We start from the raw sequence: 24,128 nt of genomic DNA on the forward strand, positions 1-24,128 counted from the left end.
ATAAAAGGGCCAAGTTTGAAGACCCCTGTTCTAATACATAAATATATATTGCTTATGATACAGGGATATTAATACTAATAGCAAACTTTATTTGAACCCTTCCTGAAAATTATATGTTCTACCAAAGCTGTTGTATATTCCTTTGATATTCATGATTAATATATTTTAATTCACTTTGCATTACATTGGTCTATTGAATTTTTCTAACGTGAGATCTCTCAGCTGAAGAGCTGTGGGATAGACACTTTTTAGATCTATATACTTTAATCTCAGAGAATTGGACTCCTATGGATTCTTCTGTTTTGTTTCCAACATTGGGAAAATAGATAATGAATGAGGGGATTGCTCTTATCTTTGAATTATTTAACAGATGATCTAATGTGCATTAGGAACCTATGGCTATAAGCAAAAGGGGAGGGGGGAACTAAAATTGTCTGCACCATAGTTCAGTTTTCTCTAGGTGTATTTCTTAAATAGATGGACATATTTTCTTTTTTGAAAAGATAAAAAATCTCTAGGTTATACTTAATTGATTTTGTGCCCTATAAAGTTCAAAATTAACTAGATTCTGAACAAACTGGATGCTATTATGACATGATTCATTTCTTAATGTTAAATTAGGCCAGTGTTTCTCAACCTTGACAATTTTAAGGCATGTGGACTTCAACTCCCAGAATTCCACAGCCAGCATTGCTGGCTGTGGAATTCTGGGACTTGAAGTCCACATGCCTTAAAATTGTCAAGGTTGAGAAACACTGAATTAGGCTAACCGAAAGGCTTAAAAATGTCCAATTTTGTGCAGCATGTATTCATATCTCTTTGCTGTGAATTGATGGTCTTTTAAAAATAAATACCTTTTAAATGACTCTATAGTAAGCTACCATGAGAAAATTTGGTTTTGCAAGACAGCACACAAGTTTTTTGCCAATAGGTTATGACTAAGCAGCAAAAGTAATATTCTGATAAAAATATAGATAAGGATGCATTGAATAGAGAGCTAGATTAAATGATTTCTAAGGTACCTTCCAACTCTTATCATTCTACAGTATATATAAATATATATTAGTTTTTATATAGAGAAAAATATATGTGATTATATATGTATCATATTTAGGCTTATTATGAAACTGTTTTATCCACAGTTCTTTGTAGCTTCAGATCCTACAGTGAAAACAGATCGGTTGTGGCATGACAAATATACATTAAGAAAATCAATGATTCCTTCTTTCATTACAATGGATCACTCCAGAAAGGTATGAAAAAATAAACCTGGTAGAATGTTCTGATCACTTTAAAATTGACTTACCGTATTTTCCGGCGTATAAGACGACCCGGCATATAAGACAACCCCCGACTTTGGCGCCGAGTTCCATGCCTAGAAAGTCATCTTATACGCCGGAAACTACCGTAATTTCTGGTGTATTAGACGACTAGGCGTATAAGACGACTTCGGCGCCGATTTCCACACTAGAAAGTCATCTTATATGCCAGAAATTCGGTACACACGTACGTACAGATATACACACACATGATATGGAAGCGTACCTTATAAAAGTTGATATTCGATAGAGCAGTGATTCTTAAAGCGGGGGTAATTTGGCATATCCCATTCATAAGAGGCAATTTATAGTTGCTTTTTGTGAGAGTCCAGTTTGGAATTGCTATTGCTAAGCCATTTGTGTGAAATAACACAGGTGGGGAGTAATGACAATATTTGTGACTTGGATATGAGGCAATTGGGTCAAAGAACCACTGCTATAGAGCCTTTTTCTTCAGATTAGTCTCCAAAATTGGGTACATATAACTTTTTTTTTTTACAATAAATGGTGAAAACATTCTACTAAGCCTGACATCCAAAGTGATAAACCCATCATTTAAACCAAGGTGAATCCCCCTCTTTATTTGCTAAGTCTGAATATAGAATTGGAAGGGGCTATCAAAGCTGGAGTAAATTTTGTACATTTATTGTTGTTTGCTTTTTGTATGCTTTATTTTAATAAGTAAAGTGTACTCCCTGAAAAATATTTTGAAAGGGAAAATGTTCTGCTCTTAAAAAACTTCAAAAATTATGTCCTTTTTATATTTAGGTTCTCCTAATAGGAAAATCCATAAACTTCTTACATCAGGTTTGTCATGACCAAAGTCCATCATCAAAGATGATAGCTGTGCCCAGATCTGCAAAATCTCCAAAAGATGGTATGAAATTAGAATAAGATTACTTTACTAGTTTATATAAGCTGTTTGTTAACTTTTGCCATACAGAATTTTGTCTTAAGGTTACACAGAAACTCAGCAGTAACTTTGTTTTTGACTTCATTATTTTCAGATTATCATTATCTGAAACAATAATATTGTGTAAAAAGTTCAAGAGCCAAGGTTTTCTGGCTTGTACAGCACCACAAAGTCTTTCTTTAAGAGGTGCAGAAACACCTGAATACTGGGTTGTGTGATTCTAAATATATAGTGCACTTTCATATATAGTGTGCTTAAGTATAACGGTGTTGCTAGTTCATTATTTTCTTGTTGCAGGAGTTTAATAAAAGTCATAATCATGTTGAGCATTTTAGCTTATATGCAAAATGACAAATTATTTGTCAGTTAAATCTGATTTGAATTATGTGTTTGATTTAAAAAATCAGGTTAGTTCGTGCCTTGAATCAAATTGTCAAATCAGGACAATCAAGTTTGGAAAGCTGATTCGAACTGGGAAAGTGGCTTTTATATTTTTTTAAAAATATATTTTATTATATTGATTTTATTTAAATCTAAAGGTACATATTTTGGAAAGCTAATTTAAAGATAATGATCAAATTCATGGACTTGAATTTTGATTGAAAACTTCACATAATTGTAATTATTTTTCCAGTTACAATTTCAAATTTGTTATTATTTGAAAATTTATATATAAGAAACTGTTTCTTTGGATTTACTTCTGAAAATATTCTTCAATATATACGAGCACAAGCATATCACCTGTCTGCAGTCTTTAAAGCAGCTGCATTTTTTTCTTGAGATCACCCAGCAACTGCTACTGCATATTCACTTATTTGTGCACTTTTGGGGAACTAAATCTCAAAGCACCATACTATACTAATTTATATCATATCATACTCCTATCAGAAACACCAAGGTACTTCTGGTTTGACAGGATTAGCTGGTGACATCACCATTGCTCCAGGGGACACTCAGTTGGGAACTTCTTTCATAACTCTCATAACCTTAAAACTGATTAGAACAGTAGCTTAGTTCAGTCATTGCATAAAATGATCCAAGTCATATTTTCTGTTTAAGCATCTATTTTGTCTATTGATCTTAATGGTGAGCCTGTGACCTGGGATTTTAGGTCCTTCTTAAGTTAATGTAACATTTATAGGTAAAGCCAATTTTCCTGAAAGCTTCACATATTGCTCAGTGCCATAGACTAGCCTGGGTATAACCTGGACATGAAAAACAAGGCAAATTCTATATGTGTAGATAAGACCCCAGTGCCATGGTGCCTTAAGTTAATTAAAAGTTAACTAGTTGCTATCTCCACCCTTTGCATCATATATCATTGGGTCAAGGAGAAGCCCCAACCTCTACACTTGGACTTTCAATTATGAAGCAAATCTAGCAGAGCCAATTTCTCATGCCCATGTAAGCCATCCAGCTTTCCTACAGATGGAATAGATACATTTTCAAATGTTTAATCTTCATCTATCCTTGCAGAGAATTTCCTGGGCTTAGCTTAGGATTCATGCTTTGGTACTAAAAAATAGAGAGAACATGCTTAGCACACTCACAATGTCACTTTGATGAAATAAGAATCCCTACTACCTCTAAAAAATTCACTATAGCACCATTAAACAAGCAAGCATTTAATATTCTATTCACCATAAAATGATTTGGGTGTACCTGGAAAAATTCATTTTATGGAATTCAAGTCAAATAATTATACTGAGTGCAAGAGTTAATAAGTTTTGCTTGTTTTGCAATCTTGGTAACTTCTTGTTTTTCCCGTAACAGCTGTTGAAATGTTCACTGATTTGGAAAATGCATTTCAGGGAAAAATAGATGCTGCATATTTTGAGACCAGCAAATACTTGCTAGATGTGCTCAATAAGAAGTACAATTTACTGGAGCATATGCAAGCCATGAGACGTTATTTGCTCCTTGGTCAAGGAGATTTTATCAGACATTTAATGGACTTGTTAAAGTAAGTAAATGCAGATTTAGAGGGATGATTCTGTTAATCTGTAGTTGTAAAAATTATCATTTGTCACCTTAACGTTTAATACAGGTATGATGCTTTTATAAGATAATTCTATTTCATTGGACATGTAGAATATTATTTTATAGAGGATTATTATTTACCTTATAAAATGGGAGAGGAACTCATCAGTATAGGAATGTTCTGGACAAAAAGAACCTTTACTGAAACTCTTGTATAAAGCTTTATAAATTTATATACATATATAGAACCCCATACAGAGAGTGTCACAAAAGTGCAGCTTTATTCTTTTAAAGCTTAAAACCTAAAGCTGCACTAAGACTTTTGAGAAATTCTATGTGTCTCAGTATGTGCACACACACACATACATATAGTTGTTATTTTTCTTTTTTCCTATTTTTTAATTAAAGAAAAATGCAAAGAAAGAAATGTATCTGTGAAGCCCAATATTGAAATTTATAATATATATCTTTATCTCTTATCACTTATTATTTTATTCAGTGATAAATCACTCTACTTTTGATTTTTTTTTCAAGTTTTTATTGGGAAACATTTGGTTCTTTTAAATTTTGGTGGAACAGTTTTCCCAAATTTTAAAAAGCTGATCTCTTGTATCTGTTCTTTTAAAAGTTTTTGAAAGTTCTTCATATAATATTAACCATGCATTCAACTTACTTTCAGGTGAGTGTGCATAGGATTGCAGCCTGATGGTACAATCCTATCTGTGTACACTCAAAAGTAAGATTCTTTTAGTTCAAACAGCTACATTTACTGCGTAATAAATGTTCATAAGATTGCACTATTAATATAAAATATAATCCTTCTCATTCTCTGTATTTAAAACTTTATTAAATTTACATTATACCTTTTCACTAAGATAACTTCGGACATGATTAGACTTCATATATACGTTATAAAATAGAGAATGGATTGCACTATTTGAATTGTTTGTGCATCAGCCATTAACAGTATCAATCAAATCTTTTAAAATTGCTCTTTTTTCTACATTAATTTTAATTGATTCTCTCATTCTTCTTGTTTTGTTTTTCAGCATCTTAGATTGTAAATTTGAGAATAAGAATTGCCATGATATTAAATTTATATGGTATCTTCTGTTATTTATTGCCTCAGCATGCAGGCTGCCAAATAAATCCTGAAGATATAAAACTTTAAATTCTGCACTCTGGATTTTACTATTCGGTGGCTGCTATCACTGAGTAATATTTTGACAAAGAGAAAATAAAGACTACCTTTTGATGAATATATCATGATATATTTATTTAAATGTCTATTCAGATCCCAAGCTTTTAAAACTCCTGGATCCCATATTTTTAAATTCAGCACCCCACCTACTTCCCTTGGTGTCAATATTTTTAAAAGCATCTTGGATTTTCTTTTACAATGGCATTTCAATAGTATAATTACAGACTTTCTACATGTTACATTTCTTTTTCTTCAATAATGCCAATTTTTCATTACAAAGGATTCCATTTGCTTGCCAGACATCAAAGAGATGTCTATTTGTCCAAGAGCTGAATTGGTGTAACATCACTACACTCAAGTGCAGCAGGGACTGATAATGAGACAGAAAATTGGCACAACATTTTGGTGTGTCAAACACTGGAGAGTTGTGGATTAATGGAAATAAACACTTTTTGACATGGAATTTTTAATTTGCTATTTCAGGTTCTGGGAATATAAGCTTTGGTTCTAAATATTCTTTAATACAAAAAGCACAACTGCATAGTCTTTGTCACTAAATTTAAAATCTAAAACAGTTTTTGGAATACAAAAGCGATATTTTCTTATCAATTTTTACAATATATATTTTGAACTAATCGATTCTAGATAGGACAACCATCTTTTATATAAAGAAGTTCCCCAAAACTATAGATAGTGTAGCTGTTTGGAAGCATTCTTCTGTAGTCATTTTATGTCACTATCTCTTCCTAGCCCCACAGGGTATACTTGTTTAAAAAGAGGAAAATAAGAAAATCCTTTAAAAATAGGAGCAGAAGAAAAGAATGCATCATCTAAAAAGATTTTATATTAAAGGAAAAAATGTGTTGCAGTGCTAATAGGTTAATTCAGATATGACCTGAAGTTTGAAAAACACAATCAGTTTCTGTAGGAATTCAGTTGAACACGAATGGAAGAAACTGCTATGGGTATTTTCATTGGCTTCTGCATCCTGACCCCTGGATATGAACTGAAATATGAATGATTGGTGGATTAGAGTTGTTGCTGTTGTTGAAATTTATAGTATTTGCAACTACAAAAAATAATGTGATGTAGAAAACTTGAAAATGTGCATATTCTTTTGTGCAGTTTTACAACTGATTGTAAAACTATTGCATCTACAGCTGGATGGAAATGGGGTATAATAACAATGACATATCTGTCTTTTATTTATATTATTTAAAAATAGGCCAGAACTTGCGAGACCAGCTACAACCTTGTATCAGCATAATCTGACAGGAATCCTTGAAACAGCTGTCAGGGCAACTAATGCACAGTTTGATAATCCCGAGATCCTCAAACGCTTGGATGTTAGACTTTTGGAGGTATTTCTGCGCCATTTTAATATTTCATGATAGCTTTAGATTTGATTTGTCAAAAGTAAGAAAAATATACTCTGAGGTCAGCAGCATCCAAAGTATTATCATCTTTCTGGATTGTCAGATTTTCTTGACCTTTCATTAATTGTTATTTCACTGAAAAATGAGTCCTAGTACTTAGACAGTTATAGATATTACTGTGCAGTATGTTCGATAATGAAAACATAAGGCTATAATCCAAATTAAGCATACTCATAATGTATATGGGCTTACAGTGTGGTGTATGGCCTAAATTACAGTTCTGCTGAATTTATTCTGATATAGTTTTGTTAAGATGCTGCATTATTCAGTCTGATTTGTTATAAATGGAACTTCATCATTGTCCTTTTTGCTTATCTGAACAGAAAATGTCACAGTTATATTTCCTTTATTCTGTGTACTGACAAATAGAATTATCTCCTAGTCTAACATTTTAGATTGGTTAAATAAGGCTGGTCTTTCTTTTACCCACTATGTCTTGGCAATTGACCACTGATCATTACTAAATGCTAGATCATGATTCCTTTGGGAAAATAGCTAAATAACTATGTAACTGATTTGCTTAAATATTTATAACTTTTTTTAAAGGTGTCTCCAGGTGATACTGGTTGGGATGTTTTCAGTTTAGACTATCATGTTGATGGGCCAATTGCAACGGTAAGGATGTATAGCTCAGTTTGTACATTTCTGATCCCCTCCTACCTAAAATTAGCTACTTAGTTCTCTAAATACTTGTTATTAAAATAGCCTTTGTACTTTTAGAAGTACATGATTAAAGAGATTGCTTGATATCTTTGATGTACTCATTGTATTAAGAGTACAGCCAAAATTTCAATTTCCTAAATTATTAATGAGTGTTAAAATGCTACATTTTAAGACCGTCATTATTTGAAATAAATAATTCATTTGCTCTGTCGGAGATTTTAGAAAGTACTTAATAAATGGATTTTCATTTTCAGCCATTATTCTAAAACTGTAGCAACTAATTTGGGATAATTTGTGTGAACTATAAAATGTATTTTAGGGAACCTATTTGTTCTCTTTAAATAAATGTGATATATAGTATTCATTAAAACAGATGAGAAAATAGCACCATTGTTCCAAATGCTTTTACTATATGTAAAGAATAACAGTGCACTGTGAACGAGGTGTCAAAAATGAAAGTTTGGTCAGAAGGTATTTGCTACATATAGTTTAATCAAAGGAAGATAATATCTAACTTAACATCTGTTAATCCATTTGTACATTCTATATCCTTCTCCATAAGTTATGAGTAGTTATAGAGCTATGTAATCAGTTCCTTAATATTTAATTTTTGTTGTAGCATGCTGTTAACCATTTAATGTATTTTCCTTTCATTATAATAAACCTTTTACATGTTGAGAATTGAAAGGTAGTGGAAAGATTTTATTATAGCTATAGTTTATAATATAATATTCTTCAATGTGATTATTCCTTAAACAAATCAACCCAACCTATATAAGGAACAGAATTTAAAGCTATATATCATGAAAATAAAGAAGCCCAGTAAACATTGGAATCTTGGGCAAGGGAAGTATATAAACATCTATCAATAAAAACAATTATATCTTGCTTTGATAAATCATTTTTTCAGTTTCCATCCACCACTCATAATCTAATTGTTTAAGGTTGTTATGATATCAAATAAAACATGAAAATAAGCATAGTTCTTTATGATTAGAACTCTAATATTTTATTTACTTTTGTATACTAGGCAAAGATGTCAAAATGTAGAAAATTTGATTCAAATGATGATTTTTTTTTTTCTGGGTTATAAAATATGCTCTTGGCCCTTGAAGCTTTGCATTTCTCAGATTGATCTATAGATAAGAGGTGAAAAAAAAAGCAGCAACTGTTTTCTAAACATCGAGTTAGATGCAAAAATCTCTCAGATTTTATCAAAAGATCTTTCAGTTAATGAACACAAATCATTATTTCAACAGGCATTAAAACACAGTTTGAGACAGTAAGGATCAAGGAAAGGGAGATTTTACTACTTTGGGAGGATGCTAACAACTGAAACTTAGCTATTTGTTACAACACAAAGATTTATTCATCCAATAAAATGTCTTATTTTCTATATCTTCAATTATTTCTAGTAATGAAACAGCATACAGAAATTGTAGAGGGGGATTAATGGGACTATTTTCCCTATCTACTCAGATCAGGAACTGAAGCAGTAGCTAATCATGACTGCAGCACAGACCTTAACTTTTTGGTGCATTCAGAATATGTGTATTTAGTAAAAGGTTTGTCGTAACTCCTTATTTTGGCTGAAGATGCTCTGAGGATCAGGTACAAAAGCCCTTGAATCTAGGGAAGCTGAGATAAATGAACCCAGGGCTTCTTTTGCACAACACAAATCCCCATCATGCTGTTTTCCTTGTATTTATTGTAGCACAGAGGAACAAGAGAAATCCTTACGTACTAATGTGAAACTTCTTAATAATAAGACTGTAACTTGACTGAGTCTTTGTATTCAGAACCCATAACTCAGCTTCTTGAGTCAATGATCTTAATTGACTCAAGAAGCTGAGTTATGGGTTCTGAATACAAAGACTCAGTCAAGTTACAGTCTTGTTATTAAGAAGTTTCACATTAGTACGTAAGGATTTCTCTTGTTCCTCTGTGCTACAATAAATACAAGGAAAACAGCATGATGGGGATTTGTGTTGTGCAAAAGAAGCTCTGGGTTGCACTATCCTTTAATAGATATACTTGAAGCAATGGAAGCAGCAGTACTTGACGTTTTAAAGGTTATGATCGAATGTTGCTATTATTTGCAGATGTTTACACGAGAGTGTATGAGCCACTATCTGAGGGTGTTTAACTTCCTATGGAGAGCAAAACGGATGGAATATATTCTTACTGACATATGGAAAGGACATATGTGCAATGCAAAACTTCTAAAAAATATGCCTGGTAAGGGATTAAGTTCAGTGCATAATTACATCAGTTGCTGTTTTCTATCCATAATTCAGATTATCAATAGAAGAGAATATTCTTCAGGTTATTCTGGAAGTTTAAAGTAAACTTAGAGTAAGTTTAGAGTATGTTCTTAGAATACATTCTGGTACATTGTGATCATTGAACTGATTTAATTAAATTCAAAATGAATAGGCTCTAATGATGTTCTGTCTGAGCCAAGCTGGCTCAGGAATTCTGGGAGTTGAAGTCCACGAGTCATAAAAGAGCCAAGGTTGCCTACCCCTGGCTTAGATAAACTTGCTATTAGTTGCTACTTTATTACAATAGAAAAAAACCCAATTGCATATTTTACATGGTATATAAAAGTTGTGGAAATTATTATTTTTTACTAATTAGCTACCTTCTAACCTTTATATTCAGAATAAATATAGAAGTCAGTTTCCCAAAAGGATAGCGGCCTTCTATTGGTTAGGGTTTCCACGTGGGTAGTAGTAATTTATCCTCCCTCCAGCGTTTGCACAGAAAAACCCATAACACTGACAGCTTGAGTAGTTTTTTTTACCAGAAGGGGGCAACATTTGCAAACTAGCCCAATATTTATTTATATAAATTTTATTTAATTTGTAAATAAATTAAATTTATGTATACATTTAGATATTTTGTTTATTTACTAACCAAATACAATGGGGGTAAAGCTTATCACATTCCATAGATATCAGCAAGCAAGTCTTTGTGAGTAGTACTTTACAGTTTTGAGTTTTTAATGTCTATCCTTTCGTTTTTCATCTTCTCCTGCCACACTGGCATTGTGGGGCTCTGGATGGCAGCCTGGATGTGGTAGAGGGGATGCTAAGTTAGAGTTCATTTCATGTGTAAGGCATCTATTCAGAAAATGATGCAGTTCTTCACTTTCACTGTGACATAGCCATTTATAGAAAGCAAGGGGTATTGTTTAAGACACTGGGCTGGTAGAATATGTGTGTTAATTATCTGCAACTATGGATATGCTGAATAGGAATATTCGTACTTCTTTATTCTCTAATCTCGGGAGATACCTTCTGCCAAAGCAGTATATAATGACACTGGACATTTCTGCCACTGCACTGCCCTATTGAAATCTCATTGTTTTTGTTATGTTTCCTTTATTTTAGAGTGTTTATTTTTTCTTTATAATTTTTTATTGCAGCTTCAGTTAAAAGTAAAAAGCTGGTTGAGCTTTTGACTGTATGTAAAAATCCATATTGTACTATTTGACAACAATGTGTTAGTGATTTGCCTACGGAAATGGGCTCTGGAATGTTATTTCAACTCTTTTGCATTCTAGTTTGAAGCCTTATAACTCCCTGGTGGTCCTCAGTTCACCTCAGCATCCTGCCAAAGTTGGTCAGGTGCTCCCATTTTCTAATTGGAAAACTTCATTTTACCAGCAACTTTGTCACTAAACATGGTTGCTAATTAAAACACCATATGGCTATAAGTTATTTCTACCTACAGTTTTACTTCTGCCGTTTTTATTAACTCTGGTTGTCCCAAGATGGTTGCAAAGCATCTGAATAGCAATCCTGTGATCATGAAGCCCTGCAGTGATCATAAATGTGCACCACTTGCAAAGAACGTAAATAGCAATCTCATGACTGAAAGACATTGTGACATTTGTAAATGCAAGGATTAGTTAGGTGGTTTTTTTAAATACCATTGTAATTTTGAACATTCGCTAAACAAGGTAGTTAATAAGCAAGGACTACCGGTATAGGTTTGTTGGGTAGTTCTTCTTCAGGCCTATAAGAAGTTTAAATTTCTGAAGATTAAATGAGTATTTATTTTATAAGCAACCATACTGGTGAGATTGTTAGATAATTTTAAAAATAAATCAATATTGTGGAACATTCATTTTTTTAAACAACCGAGAGCTTATAATTATTGGTTTAATTGATTAAATATTTTGATCAGTTAAGTCAGTTGTTGATGGAAATTTTCAATGTAGTTCCATTACACTGAATGTAAGATTGTTACACATTTGTGAGTTATGAACCACAATCCACCAGATGGAGTGTGGTAGCTGTTTTATTTTTTGTTTCGCAGTCTACAATATTGCTGATAGCAAGTGACTGGCTCAAAATTTACCAGCTGGCTTCCATGATAAAAGACCATAACCATAAAAGACCACGCTTCTATTACAGCTCTTTAATCACCACACCAAACTGGTTCATGAGAACCAGTTTGAATCCTTCATTAGAACCATTCATAACCTTCAATTAAGAGGCCTTTATCCATAATGGATTGATTTAGGCTGAAATTTACAGTATACACAAAGACATATATATCTGTCCATGTGTTTGCCTGTATTTGCCAGAAGGCCAGGATGGAGAAGGAAGGCCACAAAACTGGATGGAAATGAAGTAAAGAGACAGAGACAGGGAAGAGCAAAACCCTGTTCAGGCATTACAACAAGGATTAAAATCAGCTCAGTAAGCACTCCCTTTTAAGCACTAAGCTAAGTCTATCAGACCTGAGTTGCAGAAGAAGTTAGATTTTCTGTCTCTTTGCTACCAACAAATGGTCATCCAGATGTGGTAGTCCTACAAAAGCTAAATTTGAAGACATCCATGCTTTTCAGCTACAATATAATTAATAATTCACACACTTGCCAGTTCCTTTATTTTCAACAGTTTTTAGTCTTATCTGTGATGTAAGACTATTACATCATGTAAGTAATAAGCAGACTCTTGCTACCTTATAAACATTAGAAGAGATCAAGCCTTAGAAACTTTATTGCATTGTTTCAGCGGGTTGTATTCTTGGTATGATTCCTTTTATATTAGATGATGTGGCTTTTGTTTTTTGTGCATCTCAAATACTATAAAACATTTTTTTTATAGAAAGGAATAGCTACAGGGTAGTAATTCTTTAACCTTTCTCTGTCACAGGTGGGCTAAGGCAACCAAGTAGGCTTTGACATCTAGTATGCAAAAGGAAAGCTTTGGCATGGCTTTATCTTCTTTTGAAGCTTGTTCCCATTTGAATACCCTTGACTGAGAAAGCCTTATCTCCTTTCCTCACAAAGTTTGGCCTAAACATTTCGGCAAAGCTCTCTCCCAAAAGAGTATTATAATCTCTGAGGATAAGTCTCTCCCTTCCTGCATTGAGCATAGTAGCTACTGGAAACCACTTGTCAATCCACCTAAGAGGAAAGTCACCTTTCTTTTGTTAATAAGCAAGAAGGTATCTCATGAGTTAGAGTATTGGCCCTGGCCAAGTATGAACATTCCTCTAAAATAATAGGTTTATTAGGCAATATTTCTCATTCCTGTTATTGTTCTGTACCACCTTTTTAAAATAAGCTGCAGTGAAATGAAAAAGCAGAGCTGGGAATTAACAGATTCATCCATCCCTAATTCTGAGGAACCATTTCTTATCTTTTGGTTTTTGTTGTTCTGCCATTTGAAATACTTTTTTTTCCATGTTCTTACTAACAATTTGGGAGATGGTTGTAGCTCAGTGGTAGAGCTAGAGCTTTACATTTTGAAGGTGCCAAATTCAATCTACATGTGGAGTTAGAAAAAAGTATGAACAGGTGCTGCCAGGCTTACAGGACTAAGTTAAATGAACCAGGTATCTTAGTAAAAAGCAGCATTGCTTCATTTATTATATGGAATGTATACAGTTAACTTTGGTTTCTCACTTGACTCTGCTTGTCATATTATTATTAACTGGAAACAATGCTGCTATTAGAATTTATAGCTTCAATTTATTGGATTAAAAAGATGATAGTATAAATATAGTATATTATGCTTTTTCTTTAAGTATCTTTGATCAGTTGTTATATTTTATTCCTTTCAGAAAGGGTGCAGGTTATCAACCTCAGTTGTATTTTTAAAAAAATGTTAGACGAATCAATCCCTTCTAATTTTTAATATACAAATATTTTGATTTTCTTACAGAGCTTTCTGGGGTGCTGCATCAGTGTAACGTTTTGGCATCAGAAATGGTCCATTTCATTCATCAAATGCAGTATTATATTACATTTGAGGTACCCTTCAACCAACCATTTTGTAGTCTATTTTGATTTTGTTTTGAGGAGAAGAAATGTGTGTAGTGCCGTATAGAATAAAGAGTGTGCTAAATAAAGAGTTTCTGAAGGAAGAGCATCATTATACTAAATACTTAAAATTATGCCTTAGGTCCTGGAATGTTCATGGGATGAACTGTGGAACAAGGTCCAACAAGCTCAGGACTTAGATCACATCATTGCAGCTCATGAAGTCTTCCTAGATACTATCATATCTCGCTGTTTGCTGGACACTGATTCAAGAGTAAGTCTTTTCTCTATTTAAACATTATTTCTGTAACAATTATGCTCATTGCCCCTTTTTTTTCATTTAGCAATGAGTGCAGTATAATATTTATTCAGAAGTGAAATCCCACTGTTCCTTAATAAGAGAGCTTAGAATTGCACACCTCGGTTGAATCTGTCTTTGCACTAAATATAATATTTGTGGATGTAGGATCTTATTTTTACATTTCACAATTTCTTATAGATGCTTCTTAACCAGCTTCGAGCTGTTTTTGATCAGATTCTTGAATTTCAAAATGTGCAAAACGCAATGTACCGAGCCGCCTTAGAGGAATTGCAGCTACGCTTGCAGTTTGAAGAAAAGAAAAAGGAGCGAGAACTTGAGGTATAGCTCCTTTCTGTGGCATTCTATGGCATCTGCTTGTATTTTAATGATACTCAAATAAAACAAGCTTCCTGTGTTCTTTTTCCTGAAAAGTAATGAACAAAAAGTGGAAACACAGTGTAGAAAGATGCAATTGTATGTATGTATGTATGTGTGTATGTACAGTGAGGGGAAAAATTATTTGATCTCCTGCTGATTTTGTATGTCTGCCCACTGACAAAGAAATGATCAGTCTATAATTTTATTAGGTTTATTTTAACAGCGAGAGACAGAATAACAACAAAACAATCCAGAAAAACGCATTTCAGAAAAGTTATAAATTGATTTGCATTTTAATGAGTGAAATAAGTATTTGATCCCCTATCAATCAGCAAGTTTTCTGGATCCCAGGTGTCTTTTATACAGATAACAAGCTGAGATTAGGAGCACTCTCTTAAAGGGAATGCTCCTAATCAGCTTCTTACCTGTGTAAAAGACACCTGTCCACAGAAGCAATCAATCAATCAATCAGACTCCAAACTCTCCACCATAGCCAAGACCAAAGAGCTGTCCAAGGATGTCAGGGCTGGAAGGGCTACAAGACTATAGCCAAACAGCTTGGTGAGAAGGTGACAACAGTTGGTACGATTATTTGCAAATGGAGAAACACAAAATAACTATCAATCTCCCTCAGTCTGGGACTCCATACAAGATCTCACCTCATGGAGTTTCAATGATCATGAGAATGGTGAGGAATCAGCCCAGAACTACAAGGATCTTGTCAATGATCTCAAGGCAGCTGGGACCATAGTCACCAAGAAAACAATTGATAACACACTAGGCTGTGAAGGACTGAAATCTTGCAGCACCCACAAGATCCCCCTGTTCAGGAAAGCATATGTACAGGCCCATCTGAAAGTTGCCAATGAACATCTGAATGATTCAGAGGAAAACTGGGTGAAAGTGTACCATCAAACCTCCTTCCCTCAGCCAGGGCATTGAAAATGGGTCGTGGATAGATATTCCAGCATAGCAATGACCCAAAACACATAGCCAAGGCAACAAAGGAGTGGCTCAAGAAGAAGCAAATTAAGGTCCTGGTGTGGCCTAGCCAATCTCCAGACCTTAATCCCGTAGAAAATCTGTGGAGGGAGCTGAAGGTTCGAGCTGCCAAACGTCAGCCTTGAAACCTTAATGTCTTGGAGAAGATCTGCAAAGAGAAGTGGGACAAAATCCCACTTGAGAAGTGTGCAAACTTGGTGGCCAACTACAAGAAATGTCTTGACCTCTATGATTGCCAACAAGGGTTTTGTCACCAAGTACTAAGTCATGTTTTGCAAAAGGGTCAAATACTTATTTCACTCATTAAAATGCAAATCAATTTATAACTTTTTTGAAATGCATTTTTCTAAATTTTTTTTGTTGTTATTCTGTCTCTCACTGTTAAAATAAACCTACCATTAAAATTATAGACTGATCATTTCTTTGTCAGGGGGCAAACATATAAAATCAGCAGGGGATCAAACAATTTTCCCCTTACTGAATATATGTAAGTATGCTACTCAGAAATAAATCCATTATATTCATTAGAATTTAGAAAAATATGCTATATGCTGACCATCTTATATTCCTTTATAAATTAAATGCAAATTTCTATATTGGAAATCCCAAGCAACATTGCACTAGAATTTTAATTCTTAATTTCCCACAATAACATTCATGTAGTTTTATCAGTCTTTTGACAAGAAATGTGTATTTGGTGTTTTTTGGTTCATGATTGTTAAACTGTTTCCAGAGAATTTCTACTGATTTTATGTCCTCCAGGATTCAGAAACCATCAACCAAATTTATGACTTTGTTCCATAGTAATTAATCTAAAAAAATCAGTGTATTCCTTTGTGTAACAAAGGACACAAATAAATAAATGTGTACTTATTGATTTATCACCCCATTTTTAAAAAATTGCATTCTTAAGGGTGAATGGGGAGTAACAGCTTCACAACAAGAAGAAGAGATGAAAAGAATGAAAGAATTTGAAGATTCAATACCGAAAATGTGCTCACAGCTGCGACTACTTACTCATTTCTATCAGGTATTTTTGTTTAAATTAAGAACTAAGTATCTTTGTCTAAAATAAATAATCTTTTAATGCAGCATTATTCAGACCATTTTATGACTTGTAATTGGGTGGAAATAGTAAAACTGTTCATGCTGTATGATTCCATTATGATTGCTAAAATTGGTAAACAGGATGTATTTTTAGAAGAGTAAGCAAAGATATCACGAACATTGTCAATATATATGACTGCTTACATAACTCATTATATTATGGATTTACATCAGATCATTCCTGCTATAGATAGACAATATTATACCATCATAGAAGTGTTTTCCTGCAATAGATGTCACAACCACCATGGCACTAATTTCATTGAGTTAACTGCTATTTCTTTAATTGCTTGACTACATTAAAAACTATACAACTGTTCCAGTTGTAATTGGTAGACATTAAATGTGCCTTAAAGATTATCAATTTCCAGTTAATGCTTAAGAGAGGAATTTTCAAAGATTGCTATAGAATAGGAATAAGCTGCATCAGAAGAATCCTTAGCTGCTTCTGCTGCCATGTCCAATTGCCCGGAGAAGACAGTTTCTCAGCTTTCTGGCATCTAATGATAGTGAGAAACCACAGTCTTCTCTTTTTGGTTAGATCAGACATGTCAAACTTGCGACGTCACGTGATGTCATGCGATGTATCGGAACTTTTCTCCCATTGCCAGCAATGGGGTGGGTGTGGTTTCCTCATGATGCGTCTGGCCCATGGCCCGGCAGTTTGACACTCCTGGGTTAGATGGTCAATCAACTAGTACAAAAATATCCTTTCCATGTTTGAGTTAGTTGAATAGCTAATTTCCACTGCTATCCTAGTAGAAAATGAGGAATCTCCATGAAACCTTGTTGGATGCTACTCCTTTCTGTGACCCTATTCAAGATTGCTGATTTGCAGCAGAAAAAATGAGAGAATTGCTTGAATAAGAGATAGGTTCAGTTTAGAGAATGTGGGATTTCTCCCACTAGAAGCCAGCAATCTATAAGCAGTTCTCTGGGAAGTAGCAAAGTGTTGTTGTTTTTCATTCTATCCCAGCACCACTCAAATACATTGGGAGGAAACTGGGGAATAAAGTGAGTAGAATTGGTGTTCATATGGCTGAGAAACAGTGCACCACTTTAACGCAGAGGGCTGTGTGTCACTCACTGAGAACTTTGAATGAGGTCTCCAGAGCTTTACCAGATGTTGATACAAAAATATAATTTTTAATATGATAGAAGAGAAAATTTCAGTATTTAGGTATTTAATATACACATATCTATTCTCTCTTTTATGGAAGTCCTTGTTTTTCTTTCTTTTAAAATTAAATCACAATATGATTTAATTTAAATCACAATTTTGAGAGTTGCATGTATGTATGGAAGAATTTCAAAATCAGTAAACAATAAACCAACAGATGCTTTAGAGATAATCCCTGGATTGATTAATATATTTATGTTCGTGTATGCATGCATACACGCATAGATGCTACATATACAACATATATACCCACATTCATATAATATGAATAGAGATGAATGAATGAGAAACATGACAGGATGAATAACAGCACTGTTCTCAATATCCAAAGAAGGAACTGAATTGATTTTTATTAAATAAGTTAAAATGGCTTAAAACAGATTTCCTTAATTTCACCATGTACCTTCTGTCAATCCTTACTTTACTAAACTACTCTGTTTATTATTTCAGCTACATTTCAGGATTCTAAATAGCTAACAATATTGATACAGAAGATTAGGGGGAAAATCAATTAATATAAATATAACCAAACAGTCTGATTCACACACCACTTTCAGAGCAGCATGGTTTTGTCCTCAAACACCTTTTTGAAGAGCCATACTTTTACAGCTCTTTGAAACTGTGGGAAGGAAAGATGGCTTAGGTATCTGCTGTTGTTGTTCCAAAGGATTTAGGACATCACAGCATTAAGAAGGCTAGAATTCCTGAAGATAGCATTCCATCCAGGCAGGTAGTCTTATAGATATCTAGGCCCTGAGCCCTGTAAGGCTTAAAATGACAACCAGCATCTTCAACTGCACTTGAAAGCTAACTGGAAGCTAGCACAGCTCCTGCAATAGTGATTTAGTGTGGTCAAATCTCAGTAGATCAGTAATGACCCATATTGCTGTTCTTCCAATATCTCTTCCATGTAAGGGGCTTCCATGCAATCTTCATTTTGTTGACTTTGAGGGAAACCAATAAAATCACTTCATCTTCTGTCTGGAATTCCCTAAGACTGAACTTTTGATCAGGTGATGTATTTTCCCACTAAACTCATCATAGCCATGATTTTTAAAATATCCTAGACTATATCTGCTTTTGGCTTTTGGAATCAATCTTGCCAACTATTTCTTAGCTCACCACTTTCCTTCCAAACATCAGATCAAAAAGTGAAATACATGTGGATTCCTGGGGTGCTTCATAGTTGGTAAACCATTGTAAATTGTCATGCCAGTCATTTGAGCTTTGTGCCAGATAAATCTTTATCACAGTTTTAAAATTCCATTGAATCTCTCAGAGATGCAGTTTGTACTTCATGTTTAAAATCTTCTGACAACTTGCAAAACTGCACTGGTTGTCATGGTGAATTTTTCAATATAAAGAGAGATTTCTGACCTTTTATATATACAGTACAGTGGATATAAAAGTCCACACATCTGTTAAAATGCCAGGTTTTGAGATGTAAAAAACTCAGACTAAGATAAATCATTTCAGAATTTTTTCCACCTTTAATATAACCTATAAGCCATACAATTCAATTGAAAAACAAACTGAAATCTTTTAGGGAAGGAAAAAAAACCCCGTACAATAAAATGTTGCATAAGTGTACATTCCTTCTTATAACTAGAGATGTTCAGAATTAACCAATCACACTCAAACTGATGTCAAATAGTAGTCAGTACACACCTGCCATCAATCAAAGTGATTCTGATCAAGCCCATATAAAATTCAACTGTTCGAGTAAAGTTTTTCTGACATTTACTCAGTTGCCCCTCACAGCAAAAGGCCTAGTCTGCAAAGAGCTTACAGTGCATCAAAGGTATATCATTGCTGGAGTGCTTTTGCAAGGAAGAGTGGGCAAAGATTCCCAAGGCAAGATATGCCATGCTGATAGATTCCTACCCCAAAAGATTCAATGCTGTCATAAAATCAAAAGTTGCTTCAAGAGAGTATTAGTTTAAAGAGTATGCACACTTATGCAACCATTTCATTGTAAGTTTTTTATTTTTATTTTTTCTTCCTAAAAGTTTTCAGTTTGTTTTTCAGTTGAATTGCAAAGCTTATAGGCTATATTAAAGGTGAAAAAAATCTGAAGTGATTTATCTTGATTTTTTTATATGTCAAAATCCTGTCATTTTAACAAGTGTGTAGATTTTTTATATCCATTGCATTAGGTATTTGTTTTTCATCTGCACATAGTATACCAATGATAATGAAAATGCAATGATCTGCAAGCTCTAGAAAGTAACACAGTGAAAAAAATGAAACTAAAATTAAATATAGAGAAAACTAATGACAACAGGTACAGTAACCAATCTTAATGTTGGCGGTGAAGGTGTGCATAGTTTCTGCCTTTTAGGATCAGCCATCAATAATAAAGGAACACAAAATCAAGAACCATGCCACAGAGTAACACTAACACATTCTAAGGCTTGAAGACCTTAGAAATGATATTCAGATGTTCTAATGAGGACCCAGATTGTTGGGGGCAATGTAAATATATACATACATTGCTTACTGGTGTACACCGCTTAGAGAGTGCTTGCACTTAAAGCGGTATATAAGTCTCATAAATAAATAAATAAATAAATAATGTATCTATGATTGCAAAGATCAAAATTATAGGCAATGGTATTATTCTCCTTCATGGAAAGAAAGTTGGACTTTGATGAAACAGGATAACAAGAGTATTGACACTTTTGAACTTTGGTGTTGGAGAAGACTCCTGAGAGTGGCCAAGAAAATGAGCAAATGGATCATCTACCAAATCAACCCAGAATTCTCACTCAAAGTGCACATATGACCAGACTCAGATTATTTCACACATTATGTGAAGACTCAACTCTCTGGAGAAGGCTGTATTGGTGGGAAAATTAGAAGAAAAGGGGAGTAAATGATCAGCAGCAAGGTGGATCGATTTGATTACAGCAGCAGTGGTACAATGTTTGAAGGTCTAAAGGGCCAGATTGGAAAGATCATCCTGGAGAAGAGTTATGGATATAGTTGCTGAATTAAAACAGACTTGATGGCACATAGCAGTTAATCATGATGTGCTAAATTAATTTCAGACCCAGTCTTAAATGCTTATATTCCTGCCCTTTATGTTTCTTTATTCTTTTTATTCTGAGCCCAGAATAATTATTCTGAGTTAAACCCAGATCCCATTATATCTCTCACCATAATGAAGGGTATAAAGGAATCTTCCATAGCTTTCACTTGTGCAGTTCTCTCATATTTTCCCATGTTGCAAATAATCAAACCATGGTATTTTTAATCAATGAAAACCACCTTTATCAAAAACATAGCACAGCAGTATCTACTATAACCAGTTAATGGCTTCTGACCAACTTTCATTGCTTCTCTCAAGGAACCATTTATTCTTCAACATTAGTAATATGAATCATATACTTTTGAAGTTACTCTCATTTTCAATTTAGAAATTATTTTTCATTTCTGATGTGTTTTCATTGTAGCTTTTCTTAACTGACACTAAGCTTTGACATGGCTTTTCCTTTCTTCATTAAAGAAACTGGTTATATTACCTTCCTTTTACGTTAGCCACTGTTTTGGCCCTTTTCTCTATCCAGAAAGGTTATATGTTTTCTTGAGGCTTATTTATTTATTTGAGATACACTCACAATTCAACCTTTCTTTCACCTCCTATTAATTTAATAAGAGGATTATTATTTAAAACAAATTATTCTGCTATCTTGACCCCATTTAAAATAGTTTTTAGAACAAGGTCTCCTGAGGCATCTATGAGCAGACCTAATCTAAGCCCACATTTCATCATTTTCTAAAAGAAATTCTCCTTAGCCCTCTGTTCATTTTTTCAACAGTTGATTAGTTTTCTAACCTTAGATTTTATGTAAGATGTTAATGTTTCCTCTAAAGCAGTGCCTCCCAAACTTTTTCCTTCATTACCCAAAACTGCTTGTGAGAAAGTCCTTTTCACCCAATATAGGTAAAACACTAAATCAATTTAAATGTGCCTGTTGTGATTGGATAATGGGTTCATGTATTGTTACCTAAAAAAAAAACCCCTAATATGCAATTTACCTAGGTTTGGGAAGCATTGCTCTAAAAAGATAAAAATCCATTTTAAATGGCTTATAAAATAATCATTTGAATATTGAAGTGTCGACTTGTTCCTTTCAAGTATCTTTTTGCTAACTTCTCATGGAATCATTTTCATAAATTTCTCTTAATCTGACTGGCTGTAGCTATGCTGGTTCTCCTTTGGCTATTCTAAATATTTCCCTCTCTCAGTTCTCCACCCCACTTTCAGTACACTTTCCAGCAGTGTTGTTTGTTTGGTGGAAAGCCTCATCACTTTTGCCCTCACTGTGAGAAAGGAAGCCTCTCTCTTCACTTTCCAGCTGCCTTGGTCATTCTCCAAGGTATGACTTCCGTAACTGTTAGGTCTTATGTCACGAACCTGTTTTCTGTCCCTGTCCTTTCCAATTATAGCCTCTCCAACAAGTTTTCTCTTACAAATTGTTCAATTATTCTGTTTTCCACTGAGCTCATCTAGTGTAACAGCTCAAAATCTCCCTGTGGTTGTCACCACATGTTGCATGGCCTCTTCACTGATTTTCCTTTTCTTATTTTTCTTTCTCACTTCAAAAATTAAAGCCGAATCCACTTAGCCAGGGATTTGTCTAAAGGAGCTATTGGTTTTACAGCTATCACCAATTCCTTTAACTTAGAAACAGTTTTGTTTTTCTTATTTCTTTGGATGGATCTGTGGTAATATGATTGGGTGGAGGAGAGAACAGTATACCGGTAGTTGGTTTTTCATGAGTAAAGAAAGGAATTGGATGAGCTTTTATTAAATAATTTAAAATGAACTTGTTTTTTTATGATTTTTGTAATGAACTTAAATACTTTGAAATGTGACTATTAACCTGGCACTCAGTGTGAGGCTTGTTATTTGAAAAGTTATACATAACCTGCTTTAGGGTAGTATTTACTACTAGTGTTGCATTAAAATTATCAATTTCTTCTGATTTTTTTTCCCCTTCTCCTTTCAGGGCATTGTACAGCAGTTCTTGGTGCTCCTGACCACCAGTTCTGACGAAAGCCTCCGATTTCTTAGCTTTAGACTGGATTTCAATGAACATTATAAAGCCAGAGAACCAAGGCTTCGGGTGTCTTTGGGCACTAGAGGGCGGCGTAATTCACACATATGATTTTTTTTTCTGCAGCAAACATAACCAGGATTACTCACCTGGATCACTCAAAGTGTAACTGTTGTTGGATGTGGCAGTGATGGTTGACAGTATGAAACCAAATGGCATGCAGTAGTGTTTGTCATTCTTGCAAACAACCTGTTTTCAGTCATGTGGTTGTGCAACACCAGTAGAGAAAGCAAAAGTTTCCTTTCTGTATTTAATAAGTGATACAACTAAGTGGATTTAAATTGTTTCAGTTTTGTTAAGCTATTGAAAAATCAGTATATTTTGTTTGGACCTTCTGAGGAATTATCCACTGTAATTTTATATTTGTCTTTAGGATATCATTTCCACTTATAGTAAGCACTGTTCCCAGGTTTCCATTTGAACTTGGAAACCAGTTTTGTGAAAATTTGCTGCTGGTCAAAAATATGTATCCAAGGTGTTTTTTTGTTTGTTTGGAGGTTTTTTTTTAGTATTGTGGGGAAAATATATCACATAAATTACTTACATTAATATTTTCAGCGTTTTCAAAGCAATGATTTATTTTTCCAGGAAATTTTTAACAGCTTATACAGAAACATATTAGAAACTTAACATGCAGAAATATTCTAAAGAATTCAGTGCTCTCAAGTAATTAAATTTGTAAATATGAAATAGATGTGAATGAAGTATTTTGTGTTCAAATCAGATGTATTCAAAATTAATTTGGATATTGAAGATTACTTATTTCTCTTCCTTGCCTATTTTTTCATTGTAAATATTTATATATTGCTGTCCAAATATTACAGGGAAACACTTTTGTAAAGAAGCCACTATATATCAAGTCATTCAATTATCCATTTGTTATATTCACAGGTAAAATCTTAGAAAATAAACACAATTATCTTTCAAACACTTTATTGTTTCTTCTAACTGGAAAAGTGCCTGTTTTTAAAAAAATAATTATATAATAAAAATAGTTTTGAATGTATAGGCCCTTCTTTTCTTTACCTTGCCTAATAGCTTTTCGGAATACATAATATGTCTCAAAAATGGGAATGCCTGACTCCAGTTCATATTGAGGTCTCCATATAGGTTTCCTAGCTGAGCCAAGTTCAGTATCACAGGCTACAGAGCCAAGGATATCTCTTTATTATTTTTGATTTTCTGAAAAAAAAATATTTTTTCTGAATTTGTTTTATTCATTGTGTGGGTATTTTTAAATAG

At 33.7% G+C, this 24,128-nt stretch overlaps 1 protein-coding gene across 1 annotated transcript in view; it reads left to right on the plus strand.

Annotated features, from left to right (window-relative positions):
* TUBGCP3 (tubulin gamma complex associated protein 3) overlaps window positions 1–23,892 on the plus strand; it is an 80,706-nt gene extending 56,814 nt beyond the window's left edge. The window contains exons 12-22 of the mRNA XM_039359740.1: window positions 1,143–1,253; window positions 2,088–2,196; window positions 4,006–4,195; window positions 6,639–6,774; window positions 7,396–7,464; window positions 9,615–9,750; window positions 13,698–13,786; window positions 13,938–14,069; window positions 14,295–14,435; window positions 16,390–16,506; window positions 22,779–23,892. Coding sequence (XP_039215674.1) covers window positions 1,143–1,253; window positions 2,088–2,196; window positions 4,006–4,195; window positions 6,639–6,774; window positions 7,396–7,464; window positions 9,615–9,750; window positions 13,698–13,786; window positions 13,938–14,069; window positions 14,295–14,435; window positions 16,390–16,506; window positions 22,779–22,937 — 1,389 coding nt within the window. The 3' untranslated portion in view covers window positions 22,938–23,892. The remainder of the gene's footprint in view (window positions 1–1,142; window positions 1,254–2,087; window positions 2,197–4,005; window positions 4,196–6,638; window positions 6,775–7,395; window positions 7,465–9,614; window positions 9,751–13,697; window positions 13,787–13,937; window positions 14,070–14,294; window positions 14,436–16,389; window positions 16,507–22,778) is intronic.
* The last annotated feature ends 236 nt before the right edge of the window (window positions 23,893–24,128 follow it).

The sequence above is a fragment of the Crotalus tigris genome, unplaced genomic scaffold (genome assembly GCF_016545835.1).
Source record: "Crotalus tigris isolate CLP2741 ecotype Arizona unplaced genomic scaffold, ASM1654583v1 scf7180000019116.999743, whole genome shotgun sequence".
In the NCBI taxonomy this organism is placed as follows: domain Eukaryota; kingdom Metazoa; phylum Chordata; class Lepidosauria; order Squamata; family Viperidae; genus Crotalus; species Crotalus tigris.